General features: G+C 49.1%; 1 protein-coding gene across 1 annotated transcript in view; it reads right to left on the bottom strand.

The window, feature by feature from the left end:
• UBAC2 (UBA domain containing 2) overlaps nucleotides 1-18,763 on the bottom strand; it is a 130,258-nt gene extending 111,495 nt beyond the window's left edge. The window contains exons 1-2 of the mRNA XM_049778523.1: nucleotides 18,436-18,763; nucleotides 1,877-2,004 (exon numbers count right to left, since the gene is read on the bottom strand). Of these exons, the coding sequence (XP_049634480.1) occupies nucleotides 1,877-2,004; nucleotides 18,436-18,763 (456 nt within the window). The remainder of the gene's footprint in view (nucleotides 1-1,876; nucleotides 2,005-18,435) is intronic.
• Between the last annotated feature and the right edge of the window lie 4,427 nt (nucleotides 18,764-23,190).

Here is a 23,190-nt window from a genome sequence, read left to right as displayed (position 1 = left end):
CATGCAAGGCAAGCACATTATCTACTTATACTACCTCTTCAACCTCAAATTTGAAAGTTTTAATATGATCAAAAAAGGAAGGCGGGGGCTTGAGTGATAGCACAGCAGTAGGGCATTTGCCTTGCACACAGCTGATAGGGACCAAGTTGGATTCCGGCATCCCATATGGTTCCCTGAGCCTGCCAGGAGTAACTCCTGAACGCCACCAGGTATGGCCCAAAAACAAACAAACAAAAAAAGAAAATAAGAAAAAGGAAGGCTAAAAGATATTCTTTTTAATGCTACTGAAAATACATACATAATTTCAAAAGCAATTTAGGTATAAATCAAAAAATATCTATTTCTGAGCTACATTTTAAGTATTAAGAGTACTAGGAAAGGGGCCGGGCGGTGGCACTAGGGGTAAGGTGCCTGCCTTGCCTGCGCTAGCCTAGGACGGACCGCGGTTCGATCCCCCGGCTCCCCCGGCGTCCCATATGGTCCCCCAAGAAGCCAGGAGCAACTTCTGAGCTCATAGCCAGGAGTAACCCCTGAGCGTCACAGGGTGTGGCCCAAAAACCAAAAAAAAAAAAAAAAAAAAAAAAAAAAAAGAGTACTAGGAAGGTATCTGCATCTACATCAGGGGTCTCAAACTCAATTTACCTGCACTCCGCAGGAGGCAAAGTCGGGGTGATCTTTGAGTGCAAAGTCAGTAGTAAGCCTTGAACATTGGGGGGTGTGACCCAAACAACTAAAACAAAACAAAACAAAAAAAGATTCCTCTAGGGCAGAGCCACAAAATGTTATATGGAGGGCCGTTTGCCGCAAGTTTGAGACCCCTGATACATACAGACCGAGTGTGACGACTATTGCTGAACTGAGATTTTAGGGGAATTTTAACTTTTAGTTTATTTAAATCAACTTCTGATGGGGTGAAAACCGGAAGGGGATCTAATAGGAGGAAAGTATCATTTGGAGCTTCAGAATGACTCTTCAGTCTTTTTCAGAATTGGGTTTCCGTTTTTTTCTTGGGGGAGGGAAACTTTGGGCCACACAAAGTTGGTGCTCAAAGATCTCTCTCAGCTCTATGCTCAGGAATTGCACCTGGGGTACTGGAGAGCAAATGAGGCCAAATGAAGTGTCTTGACCCCTGTCAGAGCTGAGGGGCCTAAAGACAAGCACAGTGACTTCTGCCGCACATCCTGATGGCTTCATGAGGGGGTGGGGGGAGAAATACTATTGGATTGCAGTGAAGCACACCTAAGAGAAAATCTGTCTCTGTAACTCTTTTTTTTTTTTTTTTAAATAAATTTTATCATTGAATCACCATGAAATGATTTACCAAGCTACAAAGTTGTTCCTGTTTAAGTTTCAGTCTACAATGTCATACATCCTTCACCAGGGCACATTTCCCACCACCAATGTCCCCAGTTTCCCTCCCGCCCTTCCCGTCTGCTTCTGTGGCAGAAACTTTTCTTCCTACCTGCCTGCCTGTCTGTCTCTGTCTGTCTGTCTGTCCCTATTTCCCCCTCCTTTGTTTCCCTTTTAGACACTGTGGTTTGCAATATTGTTACTGAAGGGGGTACCATGCCCTATCCCTTCCCCTCCTTTCAGCACCCAGTTCTTGTCCAGAGGGATCGTTCCCAACTCTCACTGTCCTAGTGGCCCCTGCTCTGCCCTCACTGCACTCTCTGGTCTTTGTGACAAGCTATCCCGGGGCATTACCATCCCAGGAAGCAGTACCAAAATTCATGGAAGCTGCTTCGCAAGAAACACCAGTGAACACAAGCAGAACATCCGAACGCTCATGGGCACTTGTGACCAGTGCTCTGGGGACCTCTGGGGGCTGATCAGGCCAGAGGGCTCCCAGAAGCAGCCAGGACGGTGCCTTCCTTACCTGGAGGTCATCTTTGACGGCCTGGAGGTCGTACACAAAGAACCTCTGGCAGTGAGGCACGAGGATGGCCAGCAGCAGGGACAGAGCGCTGGGTACCAACAGGAGGCTCTTGGACAGCGGGGCCTTGTCTGGAGGGAGAGACGCTGCTTCAGAAGGTGGATCCCGCACTCAACCCCGCATAAGGGACCACCAAGAGAGCACCATGGAGAGGTGCTCCACCCCAGCACCCTGCGTGGTCCCCTGAGCCCAGCCAGGAGCAATGCCTGAGCACAGAGCCTGGAGTAAGCCCTGAGCGTTGCTGCGTGTGCTAAACAAATAAACAAGCAAAACAAACACAGACCACTCCACAGAAGAGATTCGCTCTTTTTGGAATCAGAATCAAGACTCAGTTCACAGGGGCTAAAGAGAGAGCACAGTGGGGAGGTCGCTTGCATTGCACATGGCAGAGCCAGGTTCAATCCCCAGCATCCTATATGATCTGCGAGCCTGCCTGGAATGATTTCTGAGTACTGCCAGGAGTGGCTCCCCCAACCCCAAACTCAGCTCCCAAACTGGATTTTTTTGTTTTTGCTTTTCTTGGGGTGAAAGTTTTGGGCCACACCCGGCCACGCTCAGGGGATATTCCTGGCTCTCCGCTCAGAAATTATTCCTGGCAGGCTCAGGGGAACTTTTGGGATGCTGAGAATTAAACCCAGGTTGGCCACATGCAAGGCAAACACCCTAACCACTTTGCTATTGCTCTGACCCCACTTTTTCCTCTTTTTTTTTTATTTTTTTTTTTATTTTTGTTTAGGGGCCATATACCCTGAGGTGCTCAGGGGTTATTCCTAACCCTGCGCTCAGAAATTGCTCTTGACAGGCTCAGGGGACCATCTGGGAAGCCGGGGATCGAATATGGGTTGGTCCCAAGTCAGATGCATGCAAAGTAAACGCCCCTAGCACAGGGGCTCTGGCCCCCGGATTTGTGTGTGTGTGTGTGTGTGTGTGTGTGTGTGTGTGTGTGTGTGTGTGTGCCACATCCAGTAGGGCTCATGCTTTCCTCCTCGCTCTGCACCCTGGAATCACTTCTGGCTGGCTCAGGGGAGCATATGTAATGACAAGGATCAAACTTGGGATGACCACATGCAAGGCAAGTACCCTATCTGTTGTACTATTGCTCTGGTCCCCACTTAAGTTTCTAAGGGAGAGCTACACTCACAGGTGCTCAAGAGCTACTCCTCGCTCAGTGCTCAGGGGGATTTGGTGGTCCAGGGTATCCAACCAAGGTCTCCTATATGCAAAGCCTGTGTTCAGCCACTGTATTATCTCTCCATCCCTGGCATATAACCCATTTTAGGGTGGGTGGGTGGAGAAAGTTGGAAGGCCATCCAGTGATGCTCAGGGTTTACACTTGGCTCTGTGTTCAGGGATCATGCCTGTCGGGGCTACAGGATGCTGGAGATAGAATCCAGGCCACATGCTATCACACCACCCCTGGAGCTGTTAGTAAAACAAGTGCTCGGGATGCTCCTCATCCCAGGAACACATATGAGGTTCCCCCAAATCCGGGGCACCCCATAACCTGGGACCGAGTACTCAGGCTGTCAGCGGGACTGGCCCAAGCTGTTTGAAGCAGCTCAGTCTCAGTTTCCCTCACGTGTATGAGAAGCATAAGAGAAACCCCACCCCCCATGAACCCAGTGTCAGAAGATGAAAAACAAAACCAGAGCTCGCAATATAATGGCTACTCAGAAGAGGGGGCATCCCTGGCTACAGATGGGGACCGGGCAGGCGTGAGGTGGTTCGTGCTTAAGGGGTTCCCTCTTCCCCCATGTCCTCACTCAGTAGAGGAGTTGCCTCCTTCCCCCCCAACCCCTAAAAGTGCTGGTGACTTGTGTGCTCACACCCTTGGCCCCATCTCCCCCAAACAAAGGGCTCACACATCCTCCTGCTTCCTGGTACGGTCACCTGGGGGGCATGGGTCCCCCTATCCTCACTAGCACCTGTCAAAATGTGTGTGACCTAAGGCTGGGCAGGAGAGGCAGGGCAGACCGGATCCTCTAGGGTTACTCGGCATGGACCCACGCTGGAGTGGGGTTTAGGGGGGCTGTGGTTCATCCACCATGGAATTCCCAGGATCCTTCCAGGTCAGAAGGAGGGCACTGTACCCCGGACCTGTGCTGGGCCTTGGGGAAGTGGGGAGGCATCGATCTGGACGTGAGGCAGGAGAGAAGTACAGCCCCTAGTAGAGGTGACGCTAAGAGCAGCCATTGAAACAGGGTCATGTCAATGCAGGAATAGGATCCCCAGGGTACAAATGCCCCCTACAAGTCAAGGCAGAGAGGAGAGATGACAGTGCCTTGGGGTGGCGGGCAGCCCACGAAGAGACCACCCTAAGGACACCTCAATGTTTCCACCAAGAGCCACCACGTCTGGCACGAGGACAAGTTCTCAAAGGACTGCTCTGGCAGCTGGGCTGAGAAGAGAACATGAGGGACTAAGTTCCCGTATCACCTTTGTCCAGGACCTGTCATTACAGTTCAGGAGACTCAGGAAACGGCACTTGTCAAGGTGACCTACGCCACACTACCAGAACATTCTACCCAAGTACAGTCAAGGGCACAGTTGTATTGGTGTTTGTTTTTCCCCAAGTGCATAATGGAACATTCTGCACCCAGACACACGATTCTAAGCTATAAAACACAGACCCAAAATATCTAATTCTGGGGCTAGAGCAAGAGTACAGTGGGTAGGGCACCTGCCTGCAAGTAGCTGACCCAGGTTTGATCCCCGGTGTCCCATATGGTCCCCAAGCACCACCTGGAGTGATCCCTGAGTGCAGAGCCAGAAGTAAACAGTTTTTATGGGGTAACCATATTGGTTTGGTTCCCCAAACCAATAAAAATTAAAAAAAAAAAAACCCTCTAAGGGCCAGAGAGATAGCACAGCAGTAGGACGTTTGCCTTGCATGTGGCTGACCCAGGATGAACTTTTGTTAGATCCCCGAAATCCCATATGGTCCCCCAAGCCAGAAGCAATTTCTGAGCACAGACCCAGGAGTAACTCCTGAGTGTCACCGGGTGTGCCCTCCCCCCAAAAAAAGAAATAAAAGAAAAACCCACCTGTAGTTCTGAATTCAATTGATATGTATATTAACAAGTGGATTAAAATCACACATAATTAAAGCATGTTCTTGGACTGCATGAAGACTAAATTAGAAACAACAACAGAAAGGAAGAAAACCCTTCAGATGCTCAAAAATTAAACATCTGCTTTGAAATCATGTCTAGGTCGGAGAGGAAGTTCACTAGGGAAAGCGAAACACTCTGAATAGAAAAGGGAAAAAAACAGAAGACAAGCAGGTGGGGGGGGGGTGCTCAATACAGCAGGATTTAAAGAAAAGTTTCCACAGCATCAGATGCTTGTATAGGAAGAGAAAATGCTTCAAAATGCAGATTTCAACCATCTTTAAAAACAAGAGAAAAAAGGACAAAGCAGAAATCAATGAAGAAGAAAGCAAAGGACCCAGAGCGAAAGAACGACCAGGAGAGTGTTTGTTTTACACATGCACACGGCTGACCAGAGGTTCAATCCCCAGCATCCCATCGGTTCCCCCGAGTCAGAGACGAGTAATTTCTAAGCACAGAGCCAGAAGCAACTCAAGTGGTGCCCCAAGTGGCTCAAAAACCAAACATAAAACATAAAAAAGGTACTTAGACACAGCTATTAACCCAAAACAAAGGCATTCCCCCCAATTTCCTCTTTCCTTTTCACCTAACCCTTTGATATATAAAAGCCCACCTGGATAGGTACTTTAGTCTCTATCTCGACCTTCCCCTTCCCGCTGAACTGGGACTGGATTAATAAAGAGTCCATTTTGGCTTTGTGTGCTCAGAGATACCTTAGAGATACCATGAGGCAAAAAGTCAACTGACTCCATGATTCTCTCCTGACTGACTTGGTTCATGAATTCTCCCAGCTACCCTACCTGCTTCAGACCCATCCACCTGGGATTGGAAATAAGGTACATGTGGTGATTTCACAACATGGGATTTATTTTACAAGACACAACCAACTAAGCTTACTCAAAGAGAAAAACACATAGCTGGAATTGTCCTCTAGAAATGTAGAAGGTGTATTTAAAATTCAAGTCTTCCAACAAGAGTGGTTGCTGTTGGGGAGGGTCTGGTGAGGTGCTACTTTATGATGCATGAATCCTTATGAACAGTACTGTCCAGCGCAGTTCCTAAAACAAAACTTTTTATAAAAAATCTCCAACAAGGAAAACTTCGGGCCTGATGGCCTCACTGGAAAAAGATAAAACAGCAAACATTTGAAGAAAAGGGGGAAAAAGTTACAGATAAAGGAGTAGCAGTTTCACACAAACTCTTCTGCTAGTTGGGACAGGAGAAATACCTTGCGGAGTGTTTTATGAAGCCAACAGTGCGCTGAGACTCAAATCAAAGACACCCAACAAGAGCAGAAAGACATCTCACATGGGTGGGGTTGCAAACTCCAACTGGGGCGCTGCAAACTGAATTTAGTGCTATTGAAAAAGATAATAATGGCCAGGGAGAAAGTACCATGGGTCAGGCAACTGCCTTGCATGTGGCCAACCTGAGTTCACATGATCCACGATATCCCAAATGGTCCCACGAAGTCCCACAAGCCAGCAATTATTCCTAAGTGCAGAGCCAGGAGGTAACCCCTGAGCACCACCAAATGTGGCCCCACCCCAAGAACAAACAAACGAAAGGAGCAGGAGCAGGGCAACAGAGCAATAGCACACTGGATAGGACATTTGCCTTGCACAGTCAACCCAGGCTCAATCCTAAACATCCCATATGGTCCCTGGAACCCACCAGGAGTGATTCCTGAGTGTAGAGCCAGAAAGTACCATATTTTCATTCAGTAAGATGTATTTTTTCCCCAAAAGATGTGTCTTATAAAGCAAATGACACCTGGAACTGAAGCCTGAGTGCAGGGGAAGAGAGCATCTAAAACTATGTGCGTCTCAGAATCCAGAATCTTTAATATAAGAATCTGATACCAACAATAGCTAAAGTGTGAAAAAGTTTCACTGGGACCACGGAGAATGACTCGGGTTCGACAGATTGGTATGCCTGGAACCCAGAGTCAGTCTTATGCCAATAAACTTCTGGGGTGAGGCCTTTTTGTAATCAGGTCAAGGATTTTTTTCCCATTTTCCCCCTTTTTCTGGACCTATGCAAACAACGATGATTGCCACTATTACACCTTTACTATATTTTTTTACTCTTATCCTCTAAGGAAAAAAAATACGATTTACTGAACTTAAAAACAAATAACTGTAGTTGAATGCCTGTCTCAAATACAGGCAGGGGATGGGAAGGGGGTGGGGGGAATATAACACTAGTGAAGGAGGGTGTTCTGTTTGTGACTGTAACCCAACTAAGATCATGTTACTTAAATAAAAAATATATTTAGGGGTCGGCAAGGTGGCGCCAGAGGTAAGATGTCTGCCTTGCAAGCGCTAGCCAAGGAAGGACCTCGGTTCAATCCCCCGGCATCCCATATGGTCCCCCCCCAAGCCAGGGGCAATTTCTGATCGCTTAGCCAGGAGTAACCCCTGAGCATCAAATGGGTGTGGCCCGAAAAACCCAAAAAAAAAATATATATATATATATATATATTAAAAAAAAAACTATGTGCATCTTATGATCAAGTGCATCATATAGAGTGAAAAATACAGTAATTCTTGAGCACAACCGGGTGTGGTCCTCCCCCATAAGGAGAAAAAAATGACCTTAAATCAGGAATGGAGAGGGATCACATACTAGGATAGAAATCAGGGGAAAAGATAATAAGTCAGGACCAAAATATTTGTACAGGGCACAAAGCCAACCAATATCACTTGCCATCTTGGGGGAACAAGGAAAAGGAGTGAGTGTGGCTGGGTGGACAAGGCCCAGGGATGGGACCCTCCACTCCGTGAGAGAGGAATAAGCCACAGGCTTGCACTTAGAGAAATATGAGGGAAAAAAATGCGCAGGCAGATTCCGTTCACATCCTGCCTTTTCTGGTCGGCTCTTTGGGCTCAAGTGAGCACTTCCTGTCCTGCACACTTCAAGCACGGTCACCTCCTGCCAGCTCCCTGTCCCTCCACTCAGGGCCAGTCTCTTCCTCTCCCTAGAGTACTCTGCACCTTGGGTGGGATCTCACCATTGACCTATCCTCCGAACCCCCTCATCATCATGTTTCTCTGCCCCCCTGCATTCCTTCTTTACCCTCTGGGTGTTTCCTAGTCTGCTGTACCAGCTGCAAACCCCAGGAAAGCCAGGCTGTCTGGTGGCCTTGTCCCAAGCTGCCTCCCAAGCTCAGAGAATCCCTTGGCACCCAGCAGGGTTCCCACAAGTATGAAGGGCTGAGCTGGACACCCTTTGGGCATGTGTGAACTCAGTCCCTGTTCCTCAGGACTAACTATCTCAACCTGGGCTGCAGCGAGAGAGGGGACAGGGAGGGGAACAGATGCGCGTCCCGCATCCAGAGGCCACAGCCACCAAGGATGGCAGTTCTGAAGAGCCTCTGTCCCAAAAGGGTCGGTCCTAGGCAGCCTGGTAACAGCCTCTTGGCACTGTCCGCCATAAAGAGGCAAAAATCACCTTGGTCAGCAGCCTCTGCCCAGGCTGTGAGGAACCACACAGGAGACCGGGAAAAAGGCTTTGCCAAACCCCACGATGATGCCTAAAGAGACAGCAGAGGTGACTGGAAAGAAACTGCGAGGCCAAAAGCATGTCCTCTTGCATAGGGGGCTGGGAACAAAAGGCAGGACAGTCCTGGGCAGTGACAGACAGAGGGAAGGGGTGGAATAAGGACATGTGGAGTAAGGACAGGCCAGGTAAAGGCAGAGACTGCAGGGATGGGATTTGGGGGGCTATGGAGCAGTGGACACTATTAATGTAGAAGCTACTGAGAGAGTAAAAGAGAGACAGTGAAAGACAAAGAGAAGGAGAGATGGGAGCAAGAGGGAAGGAGGGAGACACAGAGAAAGAGGGGGGAGGTAAAGGGGGAGAGAGGACAAATGGATGAAGGCACAAGCCTTGTGGCCGACCTGATTCAACTCCCAGCACGTTATCCCTCAAAAACTTATACACAAATATTCACAATTTCACAAATAACCATTGACAAATACACACACTTGTAAGCATACACACATTCACACATATACTCACAAACACACAATCACACACATGGATACATTCACACTCACCCATACACACATGTACAAACACTCACATATGCACATCACACACTTGCATGCGTATACACATACTCACACACACAATTCCTAAGATGCAAGAAAATCTCCATCCGGGAGATTAGCTAAAGACACCCCAGGGGGTTCCGAAAATGACCTTCATACGCAACATCATTTTATCCGAGAGAAGAACGATGCTCTAACCACAAAATGGAATGATGGATTGGAAGGGCACTTGGCAGTGCCCAGGGGCAATTCCTAGCTTGGTGCTTGGGGGTCACCTTAGTAGTGCCAGGTCAAACCCAGGGCCTTGACTGTGAGTCAACTGTAAAGTTACAAATTCTCAGGTCTAGGGGCTGGAGCAACAGCACAGCAGTAGGGTGTTTGCCTCCTACAAGGCCAACCCCAGATAGACTCCAGTTCGGTTCCCCACATTCCATATGATCCCCCAAGCCTGCCAGGAGTGACTTCTGAGTGCAGAGCCAGGAGAAACCCCTGAGTGCCACCAGGCATGACCCAAAAACCAAAATAAATAAAAAAAAAAACTCATGTCTGTGGAAGGCTTTTCCTAAATAATGTGCAAAATATTTCTAACAGTCTTACTACATAGATGTACTAAGTTTATTTTGAGTAGTTGGAGAAATAGTGTGATGGATAAGGCACTTGCTTTGCACACAGCTGGCCCAAGTTTGATGTCTGTCATCTCACATGGTTCCCCAAGTAAGCCAAGAGTGATGCCTGAGCACAGAGGCCAAATAAAAATAGAAATGAACAAGCAAATGTTTTGGGGCTGGAGCAAAAGTACAGTGGAGAGGGCATTTACCTTGCATTCAGCCGACCTGGGTTCAATTCCTGGCATCACATATGGTCTTTGGATCCCTGAAAAGAGTAATTTCTGACTGCAGAGCCAGGAGTAACCTTTGAGCACCACTGGGTATGACCCCCCCAAAAATAATATGTATGGGCCGGAGAGATACTATGGAGGTAAGGCGTTTGCCTTTCATGCAGAAGGACGGTGGTTCGAATCCCGGCATCCCATATGGTCCCCCGTGCCTGCCAGGAGCAATTTCTGAGCGTGGAGCCAGGAGTGACCCCTGAGCATGTGTGACCCAAAAACCAATATATATATACATATATATATATATAATATATATATATATATATATATATTCTGTTCTAAGAGAAGTACATTAAGTACATGGGTTATTTTTAAAGCATCTATCATTCTCTGAAAGATCTGGTTGAGGGAAACTCAGAGACCTTTTATAAAAACCTATTTTAAGAATCAAGGGCAGGAGTGACAGCACAGTGGATAGGATGTTTTACATGAGGCAACCTAGTTTGACCACTGGCATCCCATATGGTCCCCCTAGCCTGCCAGGAGTAATTTCTGAATGCAGAGCCAGGAGTAACTCAGAGGGGCACCAGGAGGGACCCAAAAGCAAAAGCAAAAACAAAACCAACTAACAAAAATAGCTCAGTGGGAAGGACACTGGCTTTGCATCTATCTAACCTAGCTTCCATCCCCAGCATCCTCTATGGTCTCCTCAGCAAGTCAAAGAGTAATTCCTGAGCACAGGTAGGTCCAACAGCTCCCCGCCCCCCAATAAGAATCAGCAGTTGTTCTTGACTAACTGGCTGCTAATTCAGTGGGAGGTTTCGCTGAGCCCTTACCTGCAGGAACCAGGGAGCCACGAGCCTCCTCTGGCCTCAGTGACCACAGCCAGGAAGTGGTCGATGCAGAGAGAGTCGGAACCTCAAAAGGGGAGCCGTGAGAAAAGGCGCCTCCCCTCTCAGCACAGACCCTTCACAGCTGCATTCAGGGAGGCCCCCCCCCCCCAGGCTGAGAAGAGCAGTGAGTGGAGCTCAGGGTCAAATGCACAAAACATCCACAGCAGAGAAGGGAGAAGGTGGAGGGATGGAGCCCCGGCTCAGGCCACAGTGGAGGCTGAGTGAAGTGCAGAGCAGACAGCTGCTGGGGGGGGGAGGGGCACCCCTAAAGAAGCATCACCACTGCATGGGGGTGTCCCAGTGCCAGGCAGTTCTTTCCCTTGGTTGTGCTAAGGAACGCAGGGTAGCTAGCAGCCAGCTCTGGGGGAGAGCAGGCTGGGACCAGGAGGTGGAAAGCTGGTCTCAAGTCTATGGAAGGAAGAAAGGGAAGAGGGGAGGGAGGGAGGGTGAGTTGAAGGGAGGGAAAGAGGGAGTGAAGAAGGAAGGGAGGGGGGAAGGAAGAAGGAGAGGAAAGAAAAAAGGAAGGGAGGAAGAGAAGAAGGAAGGAAGGAAGGGAGGGAGGGAGGGAGGGAGGGTGGGAGGAAAGAAGAGAGGAAGAGAGCAAGGGAGAGAGGAAGGGAGGAAGAGAAGGAAAGGAAGGAAAAGGAGAGAAGGAAGGAAGGAAGAAAGGAAGGAAGGAAGGAAGGAAGGAAGGAAGGAAGGAAGGAAGGAAGGAAGGAAGGAAGGAAGGAAGGAAGGAAGGAAGGAAGGAAGGAAGGAAGGAAGGAAGGAAGGAAGGGTTTGCCTGTAGGCAACTGACCTGGATTCTTTCCCCAGCATCCCACAGGGTCCCCTGGGCACCACCAAGAGGGATTCCCGAGTGCCAGGAGTAACCCCAGAGCATTGCTGGGTGTGGCCCCCAAATCAATTCCCCCCCCTAAAATGTACTTTTCTATGTTATCTTAGCATTCTTCATACATCCTCAAAGACTGAGAATTACTGGACGCCCCAACAACTCCACTCCTATAGTGCATGGCCAAGGAAAGTGAAGACAGACAACCCAAAACCCTGCGCACAGATTAGCCCCAGTCAGGACACAGGAGAAATGTGGCACCACTCAGGTGCCCAATGACAGATGCGCAGGCCCATTAGCTACAGCGGCAGCTGCTTAAAGCACAGATTACTCAAATTGTTCCTCACATGAACAGCCAGATGCCCCCCAGTGCCACACTTCCACTGATGGTCAGATGCAGCCACGTTGTGGCTCATAAGCCACAGGGCAGGAGAGTGGCAGACGGGCAGGAAAAAAGGAAACAACAAGATCTTGTCATGGGGCCAGAGTGATAGCACAGCGGTAGGGTGTTTGTCTTGCATCTGGCCTACCCAGGACAGGCCCGGGTTTAATCCCCAGCATCCCATATGGTCCCCCGAGCTTGCCAGGAGCAACTTCTGAGCACAGAGCCAGGAGTAACCATGAATGCAGCCAAGAATGGCAAAAAAAAAAAAAAAAAAAGAAAAAAAGAAAAAAGAAAGGAGCTTGTCAGTGGCTTTTTCCAGAGTGAAAGGGAAGTCCTGGAAATTCCACAGTGGCTTGAGACTAGGACTGTGCTTTGACACGTGCGCCCCCCGCAGGGCAAACAGGGTCCAGCACAGCACAGGGTTGCTGAGCCACAGTCAGAGACCAAAGGAAACTTGTCAAAGCCCCCCAGTGTGGTTCACACCCCCTAGAGAGTGAGGTTTACCACCTCATGGGTTTTCCTACCTCTGATGACTCGACCGTCAGTAAACTTTTGGGGATTCCCACAAGAAAACGGGATGATACACCAGTCATGAAGCGGCTTCGAGTTTTTTTCATATAGGTACAGGGGTATAGACATGAAGAGCAGGGACCACAGGCCCTTTAAAAGGTCTTTTACAAATTAAGTGTTAAATTACTACAAACAGCAAGGAGAAAGCTCAGTGATCAGAGGCATAGGCCGGTCTGGCAATCCAAGGGCCCCTAATTCAATGCCCAGCACCCCACAGCCCCAGAAGAGCCCTGAGTGCAGCCCAGTGCCCACCCCTGGCACCACTGAGCACAGCAGCACTGCAAGGCCAGCTCTGAGAATTGCCCTGTCCAGCAGGGTTAGCAGAGAACCACTGGAAGTGGCACTGAGTGAGGGAGCTTGCTCCCTCCTCCCATTCCCCCACAAAATTCATCTCTAAATGGAATAAAAGAGTGAAGTATATGAATGGCCAAGTAAGTCCAAACTTAGAAAAACAAGCACTAGGTGAGGGGAAAAGCTCCCTTTCTCAGACATTTCAAAAGAGACAGGCATAATCCCATTCTGAGGTCACCCGAGTCTCACCCTAGAATGTGTCATTCCTTCCTTTTGTTTTATGGGGTCTCCTCAGCCTGCCCACCCTTGCAGAAACCCATGAATTCTTTCTGAATACATTTCTCTCTCTCTGTCTCTCTCACCCACACACCTTGCTGCTCTCCCCCCTAAATAAAACTATTTTACTTCCAAAAAAGATACAAAGAAAGACAACAACAGGCCATTTCTTTTTGTTGTTGTTTTGGGGGCTGCACCTGGTGATACTCAGGGTTTACTCCTGGTTCTGCACTCAGGAATCACTCCTGGGGTGCTTGGGGGACCCTATTGGATGCCGGGGAGTGAACCCCAGAGTGGGAATCCCTGTGCCCACGCTGTCTATGAAACCTGGGTTCCCATGGGGCCCCATAATGACAGGGATCACCTCTGGCAGGGCTCATAGGAACAAACAGGGTCCTGGGGGTCAAGCCTAGTTGGCATATGCTAGGCAAGTGCTGTCCCCCATCCTGTCTCTGTAGTATCGGCCCTACCATCTGTCCAGCAGCAAAATCCATGCTGGGAGGAATGGGATTGAGGGCCCCTCCAGTCGCCCCAGGTACCACTGGCTGGGCACCCTCAGGTGAATTGAGCCTGACCCTGTGCTGCCCACCTGTGAATGCCCCTTCCACTGTCACCCACTGCTGGGGAATCCCAGACACCCACGAGAACAGAGGATGGGTCAGCAGCTAGACAGGGACGGGGGCAGGCCAGGTACCTCAAAGTCCAGAACCCCATTGAGCCATGGAGTAAAGGCAGGCAAGTGGATCAGCCTGCTGGACAAAGTTCCAGGGGTCCACAAGCAGCTGGACACAGGTCCCCGAGGGGGCCAAAGGATACCTTGATCCTCATGACCCATCTACCTGTGACGCCAATGTCCGGGACCCGATTGCACCCTGGACCCGATCACCAGGAAAGGGAGGGCAAGTTGGGCATAAGGAAGAGCCACTCTCACTTGCCCAGACAGGGCTCAGATGGTGATTGTGGGGAGCAAGATGCTCAGGGGGGACCCCACTGCTCAAGGGCCAAGTCTTCCTGAGCCCAGCTGACTGTCCATCCACAATACACTCCCCTATGTCCTCCGCCTCACCCCTTCCAGGGGCCACAACAAAAGCCCATCACCCCCTTCCATTGAAGGGCCGAGAAAACAGCAGTGCCCAATCCAGGGTTCACCCAGGGGAAGGACAGATGAGACATCCAGCAGGTATGGTGGAGGTGCAGAGGGCAGAGATCCGAAATAAAACGCACTCAAGCTCAAGGAGCCCAAAGACATATAGTATCCGCAGGTGAAACACCTGGCCAGATTTGTGGGGTGCAAAGGACCTGGCTTCCGGGGGCTGGGAAGTGCTGTCACAGGAACTGCAGTGGGCTTGGGGGCTTGATATGGGGAAAGCTGAGCTGAAGGAGACAAATGGTAGGGGAAGTGCTAGTTTCTCAATATGGAATGAAAAAGAGCCAGGAAAAGGGCCGGAGCCATAGCACAGCGGGAAGGTGTTTGTCTTGCATGCACTTCAATCCCCGGGTTCAATCCCTGCCACCCCAGAGCCCACCACTCGTGATTCCTGAGTGCAGAGCCAGGAGTAAACCCTGAGCACTGTAAGTGTGGTCACCACCCCACGTGTGCCCACAAGGAAAACACTTGGACTTCCAGGAGCCTGCTCAGGGCGTCGCATGAATGTTTTGCTCACTCCAGTTCCATCTTCAACGACGCACAGGGCAGCGTGTGGAAGAAGGCAGGGGCTGCCGCCTAGCCTGCAGCTGGGCACAGAGTATGGACAGCCCCAGCAGAGTTCTCTTGACTCAAAGCCCACCTAAGCACTCCCCATGTGTCCTGGGACCCGAGGAACAGCTTGGCCAGCACTGACCAAGGCCAGGGCGGGAGGCAGGGCCGGATCAGGCACCAGGCGTCCACCAGAGATGGCCCAAAGTGGCCTGTTCCCAGGGGGCAGGAAGCAGCTGCTGCAGACAAAGCAGTGGGGGACCAGGTGGGCAACCCTCTGGGACCCCCATCTCCTGTCCATAAATCCTGTCCTTATCCACACCCACAACCCTGCCCCACCTCAGCTCAGTGATCCCAGAATCATGAAACACACCCCAGACCCAGCTCCTCCTCCCTTCTTCTCCCTTCTCTCTACCTGTCCTCTCCTCCCCTCTCCTCCCCTTCCACCACTCTGCCCCCTTCATCCTCCTCCTCTTCCTTCCCTGCTCCTCCATCTCTCCCTCTTTCCTCTCTCTCTCCCCCTCCATATTTCCTGACTGACTGAGGGGTGACACCATCTGGTGCCCAGATCTGCTTCCTTCCGTCCCTCCCCCACTCACTTTTATTCAACAACTCTGCCCACCTCTCTGGAACTTCCTCTGAAACCACACATACCTCAGCTACTCTACTCACAAGCCCCCCCCTCCATCCCTCCAGCTGGTCCCCCCAAGCCTAGAGTTCACTCAGAACCTCATTGCCTAAATTCTGATTTCTGATGCCCTAAGTAGGAACAGCTCAGGAGAGACCCAGGAGCCAGGCCTCTGGAAGATCACAGAGCCAAGTCCAGCAGCAGGGCCAAGCCTGGGCTCCAAGGCCCTTCCAGGTGTAACCCCCACATCTGACCCAGAGCTCCTAAACTCCTGCTTTGAGGCGCAGGCTGAGCCCTGGCTGTCTCCAGGATACCCCTGGGGGGTTCCTACACATGGACAAAGTGACCATGCTTGTCCAGCAGGTGGCCCACAAGGCTGGGCATGCTCTCTACAGCTGCCTCCCCAAGGGGCCCTGCCCAGCCTCTGGCCTTCACCTCATGGACAGGATGATGTGCCCACTTGCCATGGGGCATCTTTGACAACTGTGTCCCTCCACCCAGGCACCTGCTTTTGTCTTTCTCCCTCATCTAACACTGGCAGGCGTGACACTTGCTACCTCAAACCTGCATGTGGCTCCAAAACAAAAACAAAACCCACAATAACAAAAAAAAAATTCACAATTTACCTGCAAACTCTGCACATATTGTGAAGGTATGACTGTTGCATGTGTCCTTAAAGATGGCTTACGACATTAATAAACTCTGACAGAGAGTTCCGAGCACTGCCTGGCCTGTAAGACTCATATCTGTTCACAACACACTTAAACTTAGCTGGGTCACACCCCAGAGCTGGTTGCGACACTTTTCATAAACTTTTTAAAACAATATTATATAGGGGCCGGAGCAACAGGACAGTAGGAAAAGAGAGCACTCGTCCAGCATGCAGCTGACCTGGGTCCAATCCCCAGCATCCCATATGGTCCCCTGAGCACCACCAGGAGTGATTCCTGAGCACCGAGCTAAGAGGAAGCCCAAAGCACTGCTGGGTGTGGACCCACAGCATTACCCAACAAATAAAAAATAAATAAATAAAACGTACAGTTTAGGCCAGAGACAGTAGAGTGGGTGAAGCGCTTAAAGTATGTGGCGCTGGCCAGGAATGAGCCCTAAGCAGACTCAGGAGTCAGCTCAGAGCACAGCAGAGTGTGGTCCCCCCCAAAAGAAACCCCTTGAGATTAGCAGTACTGGTCTGGTTTCTGTGCCTGCCTTATAGATCTCTAAACCCAGGGCTGCAGCAAAATCTCTGGGGCTAGCCAAAATATTGAGAGCAAGAGTCTGGAAGCTCTGATCTGAACCCAACTGGTGTTCGTGGGGGGAAACTGAGGCAGGGCTAGTGGCCAGGAGGAGGCCTGGGCCATGCCCGTTACTTTTTCAAGGTGGCAACCTAACTCGGAAATTCAAAACTCAGCCACCCACCAGCTCCTTCCCCGGTCTCAAACCTGATCAGAGACTGGAGCAACAAGGAAAAACCAGGCAGAGGAAACAGGTGCATAAAGTTAGCAACTAAGCTTTCGTTGTTGTTGTTGTCGGCCAGGAATGGGAGTTTAAGATGCTAGATGCTCAAGGACAAGGGGAAGTAATCAGACACACACCTCCTGTGGGCTCCGGGTGTGGACCCAGGAAAACCCCTCCCTGGTTGTGCCTTCCACACACACATCTTCATAAAGCCTCGCACTCCATCCCAAGGGGGCTCCCGGGACAGCGACATTCCATCGAGGTCACAGTTTGAGCAATGCTCCACATCAAACAGACAGCAGTGACACTAAGGAAATCGTAAATAACAAACCCACTTCCAAACCCCACTAAGATGCAAAGTGTGCCAGCCTCAGGCTCCATCCCTAACTCACGCCCAGATTTCAGACCTGGGTTCCAGGAAAAGGATTCCAGGCACCCCACGGTCAGTGGGTCCTGAAATGTGGACCAGAGTCAACCCTGTGTCCCAAGATGAGTTTCAGGACCAGAGTAATAGTGTAGTGGGTAGGACACATGCCTGGCACACCCGCATGTCCAGAGCCAAACAGGAGTGACCCCTGAGCCCTGCTGGATGTGTCCCTCACCGCACCCCTCCCCCCAAAAAAGAAAGCCTAAATCAAGATGTGCTCCTCCTGGACAGTGGTAGGGAAAGTGGTGACTAGCAGCTGTAAGTCTGGCAAAAGTGCAGCTGCCCCAGGGGCAAGACCAGGGTGCTTCCGGGCTGACTGAAGACCAGGTCGCCTTTCTGAGGAGGAGGAGGAGACAGTCCGGACTTGACACTCTTGGGGCTGTGAGGCCCAAGGGCTCCTCCTCTGCCTCTGCGGACCCCACAGATGGGACCAAGAGGAAAGGGACCTGGCACAGCAGGATCTGTGCCCTCTGGCCAAAAGAAACAAGCAAAGAAGCAAACAAACAAAACCACCAAAACAAAACCCAGCCCCTGCAAACCACCCAGCAACTTCTTTCCACCACTTTTCAGTACTTTCTGGGCTGCTCTGTCGACTCCTGGCTCGAGGGGCAGAGAGGAGGGCAGCCAGCCCGGGAAGGGGAGGAGCCCCGAAGTCCTGGGCACTGCCACTCAGGGGTCCCCGGGTCCCCTGACTTCGGCATGGGGAGGAGAGGCTGGCCAGGCGGGCACGGGTGCCAAGAGGTCCAGGGCTGTCCCAGGCCTGCAGCCAGCCCAGCCCACCTGCAGCTGCAGCTGCCTGGGAGCACTGGAGGGGGAGCAGCAGCCCTGGAGCTCTGCTTGGGGGTTGCAGGGGGCCCTGGCCGTCTCCCTCGGGCTGAGCAGCGAAGTTGGGGGCGCAGAGGACGCAGACAGGGGCGCACCCCAAACCTGCCACTGGGTCCCAATCCCCCTGCAGCCTCTTGCAGGAGGTGCCCGGTGGGGGGGCGGCGTGCGGGGCCGGCGAGGAGCCCCCCAGGACCCGAACCCGGCCCCGATCGGCGGCCGGTACTCACAGAGCCCGCTGGAGCCCCAGTGCTGGCGAACATGGTCCCGGCAGGACTCGGACCCGGACCCGCAACCCCGCGGGGGCCAGGCAAGGGGAGGGGGAGGGCCGGCGGCGGCGGCGGGGAACGCGCAGGCGCATTGGCACCCGCGGGGCGGGGCTGGGCTGGGCGGGCGGAAAGCCGGGCCCGGCGGCTTCATTCCAGCACAGTGCGCATGCGCCAAACGGACGGCACGCCCAGTGAACCTCTGTAGGTGTGGCCCTGGCTCTGGCTCCTCTGGGCGCCCCACCCCGCGCTCGCGACCTCTGACCCGGCCAGGCCCGGCCCAGACGCGCATGCGTAGACTAGCCCGGGCGGACCTGGCCCCCGTAGCCAGCGGACCATGGGAGGGGGTTGAGGGCCAGGGGGAGAGAAGGGAAGGAGACAGAGACAGAGAGAGAGATGAGAGAGAGAGAGAGAAGAGAGAGAGAGAGAGAGAGAGAGAGAGAGAGAGAGAGAGAGAGAGAGAGAGAGAGAGGGAGAGAGAGAGAGAGAGAGAGAGAGAGAGAGAGAGAGAGAGAGAAAAAACCAGAGACAGAGAGAGACAGAGAGAGAGAGAGAGAGAGAGGAGAGAGGAGAGAGGAGAGAGAGAGCAAAAACCAGAGACAGAGAGAGACAGAGAGAGAGTGAGAGAGAGAGAGAGAGAAGAGAGGAGAGAGGGAGAGAGAGAGCAAAAACCAAGACAGAGAGAGACAGAGAGAGACAGAGAGAGACAGAGAGAGAGAGAGAGAAGAGAGGAGAGAGGAGAGAGAGAGCAAAAACCAAAAAAAAAGGAAAGAAAGGAAGGAAAGAAGGGAAGATAGGGAAAGAAAGGAAGAAGAAAAGAAATAGAGAAAGAAAAAGAAAGGAAGGAAAGAAAGAAGAGAAAGAAAAGGAAAGAGAAAAATAAAGGGGGAGGAAAGAAAAAAGAGAAAAAGGAAGAGAAAAAGAAAGAAAGAAGGAATGAAGAGAGAAAGTAAAGAAAGAAAAAAGGGAAGGAAGGAAAGAATAAATGAAAAGAGAAAGGATGGAAGGATAGAGAGAGGGAAAGAAGGAAAGGAAGAACAAAAGAAAGGAAAGAAAGAGAAGGAAAGAGAAAAAGAAAGGAAAGAAGGAGAGGAAGGAGAAAGAAAAGGAAAGAAGAAACAAAAGGAAAGGAAGAAGAAAAGAAAAAGGACAGGAAGAAAGATACGGAAGGGAAGAAGGAAAGAAGGAAGACAGGGAAAAGAAAGGTAGAAAAAGAGAGGAAGAAAGAAAAAGGAAGGAAAGAAGAGAGAAAAAGGAAAGAAAGAAAAAAGGAAGGAAAAAGCAAGAAAGGAAAAGAGAAAGAAAGAAGGAAGGAAGAAAGAAGGAAGAGAGAAAGAAAAAGGGAGAGAGGAAAGAAAAAAGAAAGGAAAGAAGGAAGAGGGGAAAGAAAGAGAAAGGAAGGAAAGAGAAATAAAAAGGAAGGAAAGAAAGAAACAAAGAAAGAAAAAGGAAGGAAAGAAAAAGGAAAGAGCCTTTGGCCAGAACCACCATCTTCAGTTTTTCCTGTAAATCACAGTCATGACCAACACAAAGGGAAAGAGGAGGGCACCCACTACATGTTTTCCTAGACCCTTTAGAAAACATGGAGTTGTTCCTTTGGAACACATGGATTTATAAGAAAGGTGATATTGTAGACATAAAGGGAATGGGCACTGTTCAAAAAGGAATGCCCCACAAATTACCATGGAAAAACTAGAAGAGTCTACAATGTTATCCAGCATACTGTTGGCATTGTTGTAAATAAAACAAGTCAAAGGCAAGATTCTTGCCAAGAGAATTAATGTTCGTATTGAGCATATTAAGCATTCTAAAAGTCCAGACAGTTTCTTGAAGCGGGTGAAGGAAAATGATCAGAAAAAGAAGGAAGCCAAAGAGAACCTGGATTCCTTTCTTGGGTTCCTTTCAGAGAAGCACACTTTGTGAGAACCAATGGAAAGGAGCCTGAGCTGCTGGAACTCATTCCTTATGAATTCATAGCATGAGAGGCATTTTTTTTTAAATAAAAGATCTCTGAATTATAAAAAAAGGAAGGAAGGAAAGAAAGAAGAAAAGGAAGGAAGGAAGGAAGGAAGGAAAGAAAGAAAGAAAGAAAGAAAGAAAGTAAGAAAGAAAGAAAGAAAGAGAGAAAGAGAGAGAGAGAAAGAAAGAAAGAAAGAAAGAAAGAAAGAAAGAAAAGAAAGAAAGAAAGAAAAGAAAGAAGGACGAAGGAAAGAAAGGAGAGAGAAAGAAAGGAAGGAAAAGAAAGAAAAAAGGAAGGAAGAAAAGAAAGGGGAAAGAAAGGAAGGAAAAGAGAAAGAAAAAAGGAAGGAAGGAAGGAAAGAAGAAAGGGAAGAAAAGAAAAAAGAAAAGGAAGGAAAGAAAGAGAAAGAAAGAAAAAGAAGGAAGGAAAGGGAGAAAAGAGAAAAGAAAAGAAGAGAAAGTAAGAAAGGAAAGAAAAAAAGAAAGAAAAGGGAAAGGAGAGAAAAAGAAAAATAAGAAACAAAAAGAAAAAGAAAGGAAGAAAGGAAGGAGAAAGAAAGAAAAAGGAAGGAAGGAAAGAAAGAAAAAGAGAAAGAAGGAAGGAAGGAAGGAAAGAAGAGAGGGAAAGAAAGGGAAGAAAAGAAAAAGAGAAGAAAGTAAGGAAAGAAGAGAGAAAGAAATAAAGAAGAAAAAAAAAAAAGAGGGGGCCGAGGAAGGTGGCGCTAGAGCTAAGGTGTTTTTTGCCTTGCAAGCGCTAGCGTAGGGGACTGCAGTTCAATCCTCCGACGTCCCATATGGTCCCCCCAGGCCAGGGGGCGATTTCTGAGTGCATAGCCAGGAGTAACCCCTGAGCATCAAACGGCTGTGGGCCCAAAAAAACCAAAAAAAAAAAAAAAAAAAGAAAAGAAAAGAAAAGAAAGAAAGGAAAGAAAGGAAGGAAGGAAGGAAGGAAGGAAGGAAGGAAGGAAGGAAGGAAAGAAGAAAGGTAAGAAAGAAAAAGAGGAAGTTGGAGAGAGAAGGGAGGAAAGAAAGAAAGAAATGAAAAAGGAACGAAGGAAAGAAAGAAAGAAAAGAAGGGAAGAGAGGGAAAAAGAAAGGGGAAGGGAGAGAAAGGGAAGGAAGGAAGGAAAGAAAAAAGGAAAAGAGAAAGGAAGGGAAAGAGAAAAAGGAAGGAAAGACGAGAGGAAAGAAAGAAGGAAGAAAGAAAGAAAAAGGAAGGAAAGATGAGAGGAAAGAAAGAAAGAAAAAGAAAAAAAGAAAAGAAATGAAAAAGGAAGGAAGGAAGGAAGGAAAGAAGAAAGAAAGAAAGAAAGAAGAAGAAAGAAAGAAAGAAGAAAGAAAGAGAAAGAAGAAAGAAAGAAAGAAAGAAGAGAAAGAAAGAAAGAAAGAAAGAAAGAGAAAGAGAAAGAAAGAAAGAAAGAAGAAAGAAAGAAAGAAGAGAACCAGGGCCAAAATAGACTGATAATTCTGCAGCATGCAGTCTATATAAGAAAGCCATTTGTCTTGGGCTTGTTTATCTCTGGGCTGCGTGTTCTCATCTGGGCATATGATGAGCTTTTCGCTTTAGCTTTCGCTCAGTTGTTTTGCAATCACGAGGGTGATTTAAACACACTCTGTTTGCAGAAGCTGGTAGGACATGATCCAAACCTGGAGCCAACTACCAGAGTGGGTTCTCTTAAGTACATGCAGGACTCCCCTACACCACCCCCAGTAAGAGAGTTCGCAAAATTAGGGAGTGGCACATCTCTCTTGATACTGAGAGGAACACTTAATGCTTAAACTTCCTATCTGGACCTGGCAGTGGAGTTTTCCTACAAGATTTAGATAAGGAATATTATCTGCTTCACCAGTGACTCATGTTACAAAATCACTCCTGGGATCAAAAACTGAAACTGCAAGATCAACTGCTAAGGTTCAATTCAGTGGGACCTTACAAAAAGGGCTTTTACTGTTCGGAGTTTCAGTTCCACACCGCAACACCTGACAATTCAGAACTGGTTATACATGTTAAGTTGTGGAGTGCCAAAAAGGGTGTCCCATGTTAGCAGAAATGACTGTTAAAAGGCTTCCTTATCTCCTTAAGGCCAGTTTTTTCCAGTTATTTTTTATGAGCCCCAATGTTGTCATTTGTTCTTTTACATTGTTGCTTTGGGAAAGGCACTCATTTTTTTCCAGTTATGTTAGCATGCGGTGGACATTATTATTTTAAAATGAATTCATATATATATAATATATATATAATATATATATATATTATATATATATATACTATTTGTCCCTGTTTATTTGTAAATGAAATCAGCCTTAAATCCACACTAAAAAAGCTCTTACATTTTGAGTTTCTCTATAGCTTTTCAGCATGTTAAAGAGATTCCAGTTTGAGAACTGTCCAATTAGATACAGAGCTCAGAAGCCAAAAACCCAAGTACACTCTCTCAACTGAGCTCTGCAATCATTCTTGACATACTAAGCACGCCATAGCTTAATTGGTTGCAAACCTCATTGAAAGTATTTTCCATTGATCCATACCTCGGGGAAGGGTTTGGGGTGCACACCAGATAGGTGGGAGGATCTACTCTAAGCGTTGTACTGGGGATTCACCTCCGGTTGTGCTTGGGGAACCCAGAAACCTAGACCTCCTGCCTGCGAAGCCTATACCCTACCCTTTTGGTCATCTTTCCAGACCTATCCATGTCCTGAATGTACATATGGACCCGCAGAGGATAGCAAGTGTGTCTCTCAAAGAAGGGGGGGGGGCAG

This window comes from Suncus etruscus, chromosome 8 (assembly GCF_024139225.1).
Source record: "Suncus etruscus isolate mSunEtr1 chromosome 8, mSunEtr1.pri.cur, whole genome shotgun sequence".
Classification (NCBI taxonomy): Eukaryota; Metazoa; Chordata; class Mammalia; order Eulipotyphla; family Soricidae; genus Suncus; species Suncus etruscus.
The sequence above is the reverse complement of the archived record's forward strand: the minus strand, read 5'-3'. Positions and strand labels throughout refer to the sequence as shown.